The sequence below is a fragment of the Eurypyga helias genome, unplaced genomic scaffold, assembly GCF_000690775.1.
Source record: "Eurypyga helias isolate BGI_N326 unplaced genomic scaffold, ASM69077v1 scaffold970, whole genome shotgun sequence".
Lineage (NCBI taxonomy): Eukaryota > Metazoa > Chordata > Aves > Eurypygiformes > Eurypygidae > Eurypyga > Eurypyga helias.
Genome location: NW_010226058.1, coordinates 62051 through 74305, shown reverse-complemented (window position 1 = coordinate 74305; position 12255 = coordinate 62051). Strand labels below are relative to the sequence as shown.

The 12255-nt window shown below is 38.8% G+C and overlaps 1 protein-coding gene across 1 annotated transcript; it reads left to right on the top strand.

The window, feature by feature from the left end:
- Positions 1–10212: 10212 nt before the first annotated feature.
- Positions 10213–11650, top strand: LOC104509332 (neuroligin-1-like). The gene is made up of 2 exons (XM_010151238.1): positions 10213–11016; positions 11487–11650. The coding sequence occupies exons 1-2, from the start codon at positions 10524–10526 to the stop codon at positions 11648–11650; spliced, it is 657 nt and encodes a 218-aa protein (XP_010149540.1). The 5' UTR covers positions 10213–10523.
- Positions 11651–12255: the final 605 nt, after the last annotated feature.

Below are 12255 nucleotides of genomic sequence, written 5' to 3'. Positions count from 1 at the left end.
TCTCGCTTGGGCGTTAAGCGCTGGGTTTTCTCCCGCTCCCCCCCCCGCCCCGGCCCCGTTCCGCTTTTCCCGACGATCGCACTAGAGCCTCATCTTTACTTGTGAAGGAAAATCAATTTTCAGCGGGTTTAATTAAAATTAATCAGTCAAATTACTTAATATTAATTGACTTATAATTAAAGGCAGAAAGTTACCTTGGAATCAGGAGAAAGGATATTATCTCCAATCATTTTAAGGATGCGTATGCTTCCAGAGCAATTACGTTAAAATAATTGTTTAAATCAACCAAAACAGAGCTTGATGGAAGTGTTGCGTTGCTGGTGCTGCAGGTGACACAATCTGGACAAGCTATTTTCTTCTGTACATTTGCTGACCTTTGTAAGGAACATCCTTTTAGTTGGACACTGCCTTTGCTTTCCAGAAGGCCAGTTTGTTTCAGCTGTAACAACTATGGCATTAAAACCCCCCTAGTATAAAATGGAAATAGAGATGCTATAAATATCAGAGTGAATGTTTTTGGCACGTTTAGATGTTCTGTGAATTTGAAATGAAGAAGATTTTTTAATTTTTTACAGCACAAGTGTAAGAAATTGTTTTAGGAAATATTTTTTCCAGTACTGCCTTCCACTGTGGTAATACTTGCATTTATCCGGAGCCTTAGCGGGACCAGACTGTCCTGGCGAGTGCGTAGAGATAATTCATATGTGAAACCATGCATTTGTGGCAATGCTCGAAATAACTTTTTCATGCTTCCTTAAGACCTAGGTTGCTTTTTGGTTTCTTGTTTTTTACAGTAGCAGCATTTTTGATGGATCTACTGACTGTTGTTATTGATCAAAGAGCAACACTGAGAGCTTTGGGACCTTTTCTCCTACTTTTTTTGTGGGAGGTGGGTAGGGGAGGGGGGCTGGCTTAATTGAAGCAAAAGATACTTACGAAATGGCATGTACTTTATTACAGGTACCTGACAAAGGAAAGACCCACGTATGATATAAATGAATATTTTAAAGTAGAGCCCATTATTCAGGGCCTTGATTTTCAAAGATACTGATTGCCATTGACTGCACTGAGACTGGTGAGGGCTCAACAGCTGTAACAGGCAGCCCACTTTTGCATCTTTGAAATGAGATTTGCAGACTGGGAGCCAAAAGCTAAGTAGCCATGTTTGGAAATTCTAGTTTGGGGGTGTGGGTGTTCTTATTCTTATTCCCCCCACCCCCCCTTTTTTTTTTCTTCTTTCTGGTGCATGATGCGAGGTTAAAGACGACTACTACTTCTTAGTTACTTTTGATAAATGACACCGGTTTTCTTAGGCTGGAGCTACAGACTGCAGCAGTGTTGCACAAGCAGTTTTGCAGTAAATGATTAGGGGGTCCTTAGATACATATGGAGAGAACCCATTTACTCTGTGTATTTCATGCGAATCATATGCAGACCGTGGGAAGAAAAATGAGGCTGAGGATAATCATGCTAAGTGTGCTGGGAAGCAGGATTTGGCTGAACACCTCTGTTTTGTGATTAACTGAACTAGCAACGAAAGCCATCGGAGAGCGTTCAGGCTGTTTGAGGCAGGAAGTTGTGTAGAAGCGAGGAGAAGAGCTGTCGTCCTGATGCTGCTTTGGTTATCTGACCCCTTTTTCTACAGTAGGGTAAGAAGATAATATCCTAGCTGTTGATACTTAAACATCCTTAACAGACTGGGTTTGCTCTGGATTATTTGGCTGGAGGTGGAGCAGTCTGCTGAGGAGGGTTATTTAAAGACTGGGACAGAGCTGTAGGCAGATAAATTGCTTTGCAAATGAATGGAGGATTTGAGCATGGTAATGGTGGTAGTTTTATTTTTTATCAGTTTGCATATTTGATATCCACTGGCATACACACAAGCATAAACCACTCTAATTGTTCAAATGGAGTCTGGGGAAAAGAAAAGAAAGCAGGGGCTTGGATACGGTCTTAGTTCATAATGGATTGGCTTGCCTTTCTTTATTAAAAGCAAATATACATTCCTTTCTAATAGAGATGTGGAGCTGTATTACAGATTCTTGGCTAGCTTTGAATTATTTGTTTGATGTCGTATTTATTATGTTTTTTTAATCACATGAAAAAGAAACTATTTAAAAATTAAATAGTGAAAAAGAAGGGCAAAAAGAGACAGACATTCTTTGAAAGCAAATAATGAAAAGACAACATTATGCCAGAGACTCAGTATAAACCTTTGTGGATTTCTTTTAATAAAGAATGGGCAGTAATCAATCTCATCCAGTAAACAATATAATTTCTGATTAGTTCCAGATATCCATCCATGCTAAGTATAACAAGTAATGACAAAAAAATGGATCCTGACTGATGACTAAAGGCTGTTATAAAAGCATATTTCTATTATGGTAGCTCTGTTTCTGAGCTTTTTGTTTTGAAGGAATGTAAATATTTAGAGGGGGATGCCTGTCCTGCTACCTGGTCATTGCAGAAGAGTTTGGGAGGGAGGGAGGGAGTTAGGGGATGCAAAAAAAAAGAAGTTGATGTGGAAACTTCATCACGTATTGCATACTGAAAGCACATCCTGTAGTTTTAATGACAAATGATGACATTACATTCCCAGAATGACTATTGAATTATCACAATTACAAGGGGAAATTGTGTTGACTTCTTGGTGACTCAGCTCCATGTTTCCACCTGCCTCTGAAGACCCCACAACACGCTTTGTTTTCAAAATTATTAATTGCTAGTTAATGATGTGCTGTGTATTATCCACAGATAAAAAGTGACTAGTTAGCTACTTGGTATCACGTTCAAGTTTTTCCATGCACCCGCTCTACCGTGCCACTTCTTCTCACTAAAATACAAAAGGTGGTGTAAAAGGGCCCCATCTGTGTACTACAAAACTCTACTACATAGACATAATATTTGGACATCCTCAAACCTGTGTAGAACAGGCATTGTGGGATGGAGCTTTCGGTTCTTCAACTGGGTTTCTGAAGAAGGGTTGTTTCTGTGGAGGCTTGGGCCCTGGAATAGTCACCGTGAGACCCCGCTGCCGGGTTAGGAAGCACTTCAGTCGCTGGAGTCGTGGTCAGCATGACCAGGACATGACCATGGGAGACCTGAGACTAGTTGCTATAACTTAAATAAGTATCTTTTTCACAGATAGTGGTGGAAAGTGAAAAGAAGACAAGGAGCTGAATGATAGGAGCTACACATGAAGTTGGATGGAAAGAGTAAATCTTTGTAGACATTTAATGGCATTGTATTCTAAGCTTTTCGAAATTTTATTTGAAATTTTTTTACAACAGTAAATATAGTCTGTGTGATATCCTAGTTCTATTTCATGTGAGAGAAAAATTCCTCGTCTATGGCACAACACTTTACTGCTACCATTACCGCAGACTTTATAGATCAGAGATGTGTCAGCATGTTAGCTTTAGCTGTAATGCTTTTTTTGTGTGAAACCTTATGGGCCTTGCAGCCACTTTCTCATACTGACACTCATAAAACGTTCAAGTTCTCATATTTATTATTTAATTTGCTTCCTATATAAAGCAACAGGGCTCTTCGATACATGGATGTGAAGCCAAAAATGACAGGCAGGCATGAATGGGACTAATGAGTTTTAATAATGCACATATTAGAAACTGCTAAAGGAAGTTTAATTAAGAAAAACAAGTTAAGCATGAAATTAATTTTGGAACAAATACAAGTAAAGTCACAGATGTACAGAATGCTACATCACAGGAAATGGACTCTCAAGTTGATAGATCCCTACAGTGCCAATATTGCACTCAAACTGTAGTGTGCACTCCACAGTTCTGGAAAGCATGGTAACACCATTCAAGAGCACTTTCCAAGTTGGGTTAGAGATGTTTGGTTTGTGATTAACAAATTATATTTATACTGATGTGGATTTTGTGATGAGTTGGAATTTGATCTCAATTACCCTGCTGGAATTGAGTCCAGACTCTGATCAAGTAAGAAAAGCATTTGCTCTTTTTTTGTGCCACGAGCAAGTTTTGTGCTTTTTAATAATTTCATCTTATTGAAGAGCAGGTCACCCTCTACAACAAGGGGTTTGTATGCTTTGTAACTGTTATTGTATGGCATCCAGATAGAAAAACAATGCATAGACAAATCTGAGTTCATCCAAGCATCTCTGTTTTCAAAGTTCTCTCTCCAGAAATGGTAACAACTATATTTTAGCTTTTTTTTCTTTTGAATTCCTACTGCCCCAAAAATAGGAAAATAAAAAAGTGGAATCTTTCTAATGTATCTGATATAAAAGCTTGCTGTAGGAGATGAACTAGCATTAAAGATGGTATTATTGTTGATTTTATAATTGTATAAAAGGTAGCAAACAAAATCCAATTTACTTTTCTCATATGATTAACCCCAGTGAACCAAGGGTTAGCCACAAATGTATATCACGTAAATAACTTTATTAGTAATTCTATAGCTTAATTCTTTGCCTGCAAGGGAGAATAAAAGAACAGGTAGTTTCAGGGGCCCCTGGTTGGGCTCTAGTATACGCTGTTAGAGTGGTCAGATAGGAAGCATGTGAATGGTTTACCAAGTGTTAATCAAAGCAAGTTAAATCCAGTTGATTTTATGAAATGCATGATATAGATTTCAATACTGGAGATCTCAAATGCGAAAAATCTGGGCTATTTTTTCCTCCAGTATTACCTCTGATTAACATGAGTTCAGCTGAATTTCTACAGTAGGTCAAAAAATCTTCATGTCCTGAAGCACGCTACTGCCATCAGCAGAATAGCCATTTGATCATTTAGCTGAGTAGTTACAGTACTCAAAAGTGAGTATAATGTGTGGTCCATTTAAGAGTTAACCATAAGCTGCTAAAAGGAATAAAGGTTCACTTCAGTGCCCATTATATTCCAAGCCAGTGCATCTGTCATTTTTAATTTAAATCTGTATTACTTAGCTGTCTAAAACTTTACACATAAGTGACAGAGTTACCCATTCTTTCTGTTATGGGTAAAATCACCATTTCGTTACCTACTTACTGTGCAAAATGTCAGACAGTAATAGTGCACATTAAAAAAATGTAGCCAACTTCTGGTAATATAAACAATTACTTCGGCTAAGAAGTAGAACTATTTTAAGAAGATGATTTATTGATAGGAGTAAATGGAAGATAATAAGACTTAAGTGACCTTCTCGTAGGTTTAATTTGTCTAATTCAAAAACAGCTTAATAGAAAATTATGATCAGAAGCCTTCCTATTTTGGCAAACTAAGTTGCAGAAATTATTTAAAGGGATCTTTTGATCATGAAAATGCTAACTAATAATGAGTTAGCATTAGTGAATATTCCCACTAATAGGGAAGAACAAAAATATAGTGAGGCTGAAAAATGCATGGCAATTTAAATGATTCTTGTAACATCTACTCAGTTTAATTCAACTTTTCACTAGTTTGTGCTACACTGCGTTGAATATCATAGTTAAATATTGTGGGTTTTACTGGTCTGGTTGTAAGGTCTTGTGTATGAAACTTAATATCAAATAGAGGTAAATGTGAGAATGGCACCGAGGAATCAGTCTCTCTGATCTGTGAGGGATGCATTTACACAGCTTGTAGCATCTGGAAATCTCTACCACTGGGTTGTTTACGGACCCGTGTAGCCTAACACTTCTAATCTTGCACTGATGTCGGGTGGGACTGTGACACCACCAGAATAACGTCTTGTTCATACCTTTGCTGGCAATCTCGGCAGGGTTGTGCATCTCAGTAGGGTTGGATTTGCAGCTGCTTTCTGGACCTTCCAGACCTGTGGCTGCACTCAGGTGGAGGAGTGCTGGCATGTGGGAGCGACCCAAACCCCACTAGAGCTGTACCCTTCTCCGGTGTATGTATTCAGGATTGCAGTCTCCTCTATTACCATTGCACACGCCTGTGTTTTGTGAAATGCATGTAGTTCATTTCTTGAATTAAATATGTGTAAATCCCTTCCCTTCACCAAGTATTTATTGAAATACCCAAGGGCAGGGTCTGTTTCAAAAACTGTACTAGTACATAGAGAGAAAATATGTCATATATGACACAACGCTTCCCTTTGCTAACTTGAAATGTGAAAGAAGAGATGGGAAATTCTGTGATACGTCTCTTGAGGATTTGTCTAGTCAAGTTTAAAACTGGTGTGTCACACCGACCTAGAGTTCACCCTGGGTCAGAGCCTTTCTGTTAATGGCTGGCGTTCCTCTGGCCATGTTCCTGTTTGGCATCGTAGTGTATTTTACAACACAGGTTTCTTTTTAGAGACATGAGACTTCTTTGGGATCTTAGTTCTAAGTAGAGACCGTTGTAAGTAAAAATGGATGGAAATGTAGTTGGTTCCGCAAAACGGCATTTGTGTTTTGAAATGAAGCGGCATTGTGTGGTGTTCAAAACTCTTACAATCAGTCTGTGAATATTTGTGCAATTGGGATTTTACTAGCAAAATTGAGGTGGAAAGGAATTTTGGAGCATGAATAAATCACAGAGTACATCTTCAGCTGAAAAGAAAACAGCTGGTTGTGTAAAAACATCATAACAAGGCCTTTTCATGTGCTGAAGATGGCATATGGCCAGAAGCCTTGGGTGCCACCAAAGGTTTTATTAATACCTTGGAGCTATCGACGGGTGGTGGGGTTCAGGACATCCCTGAAGATTTGAAGCTCTGTCCACAAGTAACAAAGAGGAGTTTAGGTGCTGTGGCTTGCAACAGATGTGACCTGTTGTGGGATGCCCTGTGTCACTGGAAATGCAAAGATGCACTCAGGTTATCTCGGATATTTCGCTTCTCGGCATACTAAATGCCTCTTTAAAGTATCTCAAAATCTGAGCTATAAAGTAATTTAAATTCAGAAAGGAAGATAATAAAATAATAGATGATAGAAAAAAGCTCCATATAGTATAGACTGTTCCAAGGACTATGAAAGACTTTATCAAATACCTTTTAAAGTAGAATTCATTTGTGTTACCACAGGGAACAATTGTGATCCTCATATCTTGACAATAATAAAATCTGAAAACGTTTTTCCTCCTTCTCAGATCCACAATATTTTGATGCTGAAGGTTGCCTCAAATTGGTCATCATTACTCTGTGGTCAATTCTCCTGCCCATCTTCCTGATGATTCCTGCTCCTGTTTACTGCTTCAGTTTCTTTCCACTGATCCCTGTTCAGTCACGTCCAGATACCAAGGGGAAGTTCTCTGTCGGTCGCCTCTGGACGACTAAGGAAAATTTTGTCCAATATGGACTCTCAACAAGTCAGACATGCTCCAGACTGGCTTCCCTGCTTGCCTTTCCACCCAGTGCTGGAAATAAAATTTTGGCACATCAGTCTCAAAAGATTTGAGTAATCTCAGTCTCTTTATTTCTCTGAGTTTGTGTTTTCAATGCCATACCTTCAGGGCAGCCAGTGACAGGCTTGAATGTGTGACCTCTCAGTCTCAAAAACAAACAATTACTTGGTCATTTAAAAATAAAGGCTTGTGCAAACAAACAAACAAAAAAAGGCAAATCCAAACTTCAAGTTATAAATACAATGGAAATCTGTTGATTCCAATTCTGCAAGTGGTTTACGATTTACTGCCTTGTATAGCTTATCAGTCTATTCATCTGCTAGCCAATAGTTAATTAATTAAGAATAGCCAAACACAGCATTGAGTTATATTCGTACCTTTTTCGCCTCCTGTCTCTTTCTTAGAGTAAAACGTTGTCCATGGGCAGCAAACCGTAACTTTAGATCACAGCAGAGCTGTTCAGCTGCAATGGCAAAGGGGCTGATGGAAAAGCTTAGAATTATAGCTCAGCTCTTGGATTTGCTTTGAATTTCTGTTTACATTGAATTAATCATCTTAGGTATCAAAAGTGTATTAAAAAGTTGTCTTAGATCTGAAAACAGGTCTAAGAGTTTTAGAGTGAAAGTGCTAAATGAATTCGTAGCACCTTGGTAATTTTCAACATTGAACCATCTCAGCAGCTTGAAATGCAGAAGGACGCTATTGTTTGGCGCAGCTATGTTGAATTTGGTTTGTCCTTAGACCTTCCCCAGACCATGTAAATTAGCAGGAGGGCTACTGAGGTTAAGATCCTATTATTTACAAGTTGGAGTTTCAGAAAGAAGAGAGAGTACATTTTTCCACTCCTGATAGGGAAAAAAAAACCCTAAAACCAAACACCCAACCCAAAAAAAAACCCCAAACCAAACCCAACAAACTGTGGATTTTAAGACCTCATGGAAAAGTTTTTGGTTTGTGGAGGTTTTTGAATACAGCTAAGGCATAAGCTTCCACCTCTCTATGACCTTGCCATGCATCAGCTCAGGAGAGGGAAGTTGTACTAGCTGCCTTCTGCTCTGGCACCTGTACTATGTCTTTACTATTTCTCAAGTAATATCCTACTACCTTCAGAATTTGAAATGCAACAAAGCAAAAGCCTTCCAAGAGGCAGTTGTCTGCATGCCAGTCTGTGTAAGTTTATTAAACTAAATGCAAACACGTACATCGTTTGGGGAATTATTTTCTGTGGCTAAATTGGTGTGTTTCCAGCAAATGCTGAGAATTTGAAGCTGGAGTATGAAGGGTATAAGCCTGTTTGTTAATGCAGTTTCACAGTGAAGGTGTTAGAATTAGCAGAGAAAGAAAGGGAGAGAGAAAATTATGGAAAAGCTTCATCTATCTCCTTATTGCCTCCTGAGATAGATTGTTCAGAGCTAAAGGAACACTAGACATGAACCAAATCTCCTGCTGTCCTATATAGCTTTTACAATCTCCTTTTTAATAACCCAAACTGCAGGGTAGTCTGACTATTAGACAAGCCGTTCTTTTGAATTCTCTCTACAATGTGTATAGACATGATAAAAAAAACAATTCTCATTAAAGCTGCCGATGCTGCTTCAAAAGCAGGTGGTTTAAAATGTTTCCTATACAAAGCAAAACACATTTCTTGTGCATTACACACTGCTTAATAGGGAGTGTAAGATTACACTGCTATGTTGTGTATAACACTGCATCTTAAATAATAGGATATCGTAAGTCGTGTTGGAAATATGTTTAACATGAATATGGAAGATGTAATGATATGCACTGAGCAATTTTCAGAAGTGCTGGAACAGAGCCTTGTGTGACAACCTCTGAGCTGAAGTAGTTGAAAATAGAATCTGAAATTTGAGATTACACAGTCTCAGAACCGAGCTGATTATTTTTCTAGGATATTGTTCAGTCAGTATCTGGGTATATGGAAGATAAGATTTCTGCTGTCCTGTGGGAACATTTATTGTTATGTTATAAATTAAGGATGGTAAGGATTGAGTACATTTGACATGCATTTTCACTTTTCACTAAAGTTGTCAGTTTATAAGGAATGCAGAATTGGTCTGAAGCAAAAATTGTGATACACAGTTGCATCCCTAAACTGCCTGTTCGTATCCTTTTCCAAATCAGTTTTGGAAAAAACCCACTGAAGTCCAGTTACACTACTGTAAAAATTGAGAGTTTGCCATTCACTTCAGTGGGAGCAGATTTTGGTCCTTCATTGATGTGAGCATTTCCACTCTAGGTGTTTTTCATCAGCTATCAGAAACTTGTGGAATAAGAAAACCATATAAAGTATGGTAACTCAGGTTCTCAGGAATAGGCACAGTAATTTGTGTCATCCTTACAAATATATTCCAGTTGCCTCAATGTTTTACTCAGAAACTGTATTTTAAAATGAACAACAACATAAAAAAATTTTGCATGTATTATAATCTGCTTTTAATGAAATAAAATGCATTTGAGTCTTCAGTATGCTTGTCTATCTTAATTTCACTGTCTTCTGCTTTAAGAAATAATTGCTTTCATTTTGATAAATCACCTTGTGCAAACAACATGAAAATTGATTATGAGCTGATTAAGTTAAATAAAATATTATCGTAAACACTTGTGTAATGGAGCCTGGCAGAAAATTGCTTATTCTTAAAAAGGTGAATTTTACAAATGTATTTTCTGTGAGTCCTGTTTCTTCTGAAAAAACTCTATAAATTCAACAGGTGACATTATAGATAATCTAATAATCAGTGTTTCACCCACCATTTCATGGACCCATAAACTACTGCAGTTTTACTTACATGACTCTAGCAACTATTAATGTATGTAAATAACTTGTGAAACATCTAGTTATCACTCTGCTCATATTAGCTTTTTCATACTAATGATTTATTTTCATTTTCTCCAGGATATAGACCTGCGGCTAACTGGATTTGATTTATAAGAGGTGATTCTGCAGTAAATGGCTGCTCTCTTCATATTGCTGCTATGGAAAACAGAATTGTCAATAGGATGTAGTCTGATAAATAGTGCTGAGTGAAGATGCAGCTTCAATAAGTGTGAAATCAATGGAAGATACTTACCGCATGAAAAGCCTTTTGAGATTTTTCTGACAGGCACCTGTTTAGGAAACTTGATCCGTTTCCTTCGGTTTGCCCTGTTTTTACACCAGTGGATACAAATCAGATTGCTTCATTGTAGTTACACAACTAATGTGGGACCATGGCCTTTCCAAGATCCATGTGGCTGAACTGTGTATGGAGAGCGATGGTAGTCCGCCTGTTACACATGGGATTGAATGCCACTTTTGCTTTTTGTATGCTGGGATTTTTGCTTCACGCTGCAGCTGTGTCCTCCCAAAAATTGGATGATACCAACCCAGTGGTGACCACCAACTTTGGCAAGATAAGAGGGATTAAGAAGGAACTTAATAATGAAATTTTGGGGCCCGTTATTCAGTTTCTTGGGGTTCCGTATGCTGCCCCTCCAACCGGGGAGCGCCGCTTCCAACCTCCTGAGCCTCCGTCTCCCTGGGCAGATATCAAAAATACCACTCAGTTTGCTCCAGTGTGTCCCCAGAACATTATAGAAGGCAGGTTGCCTGAAGTCATGCTTCCCGTGTGGTTTACTAATAACCTGGATGTAGTTTCCACCTATGTACAAGATCAGAATGAAGACTGCCTCTTTTTAAATATCTATGTCCCCACCGAGGATGGTGAGTTAATAGCAGGCGAAACAGGGAGATCTTTTAATTTTCCTGTTCTACGTTCTAACAATATTAATTCCTGTGTACTGGTAGCATGCATGGCTTTCTTTGTTTGCATGCCAGCATATTACATGTGTGCATGCTGCTTTTCTGTGTACGCATCTGTCCTTCGTTGGTTTTTTTTTGGTTTTGTATTTTTTTTTTTCCCCTCTTTCTGTCTACACTCATTTTTTTTCTCTGTGCTTTCTACACAGCACGTGTATTTTTAGGTCAAAGTTGGTACCTAATTCTCATTGCCACCCACTGACTTCTGGGAAGATGCATCAACATCTTATCCATTGCATGTGCAGGCACAACGAGTTGAGAATCTTCCGCACCTAATCAAGCAGGTCATATTTAAGTTAGATAGTGGTGTTGCATGCTCCTACTGTCTGTGATGGAGCTCCATGTTATTTTCTAGTCTTCTATTCATTTTTCAGTCAAAAGAATATCCAAGGAATGTGCCAGAAAACCCGGCAAGAAAATTTGTAGAAAAGGAGGTATGTATAAAGTGGACAAAATAAAACCAAAAATGGGGGAAAAGATCGAAACCTTGGAAGAACCAATAATACAGCTGAAAGAGGCTGATTTGCTGATGCTGTGAAGTGAACCGTTAGGGACTGTCTTGTCCTAATGAAGCCAGAAAGGTATTTAAAGAGAGGACTGTGTAAAGCATCTCAAAGATGAGAAGATAACATTTCTAAAGCCTGAACTCCGTTGCACCTGAGCATCTCTCTTGTACTATCTCATGCTGACCCTTTTGGCAGCTTCTGGTGGTTTAGCGTGCCTGTCGCTCCTATGTAGGTACAGTATGTTGTATATGCATGCAGAGGAGGTAGCTCCTGCGCCTGGGGCCTGGTACCCTCGCCATTGAACTCGCTGGCACCGCTCCCCAGCTCTGTATTCCAGTGCTGTAGCACAATGGCTACTCTGTCTCAGAGCAAAGCGGAGCTGCAAATCTGCGTTGACGTTCTACGTGATCCACCCCGTTTTCTTGGAACGGAGTTAACTTCCCTGAAACGTAGATGTGAAACACGTTTTTTCGTTTACATGCTTAGAAGAGTGAGCGCTGATTTCCTTTATTATGTGATTACAGCTCTCTTTGTAAAGCTGAAAATCTCTTAATAGGGGTATAGGGAAATGTTAAAATATTGTGACATGGTACTTGGGAAAGTAGGCTGCTTTTGGAAGCTTTGGAAACTTGGCTTC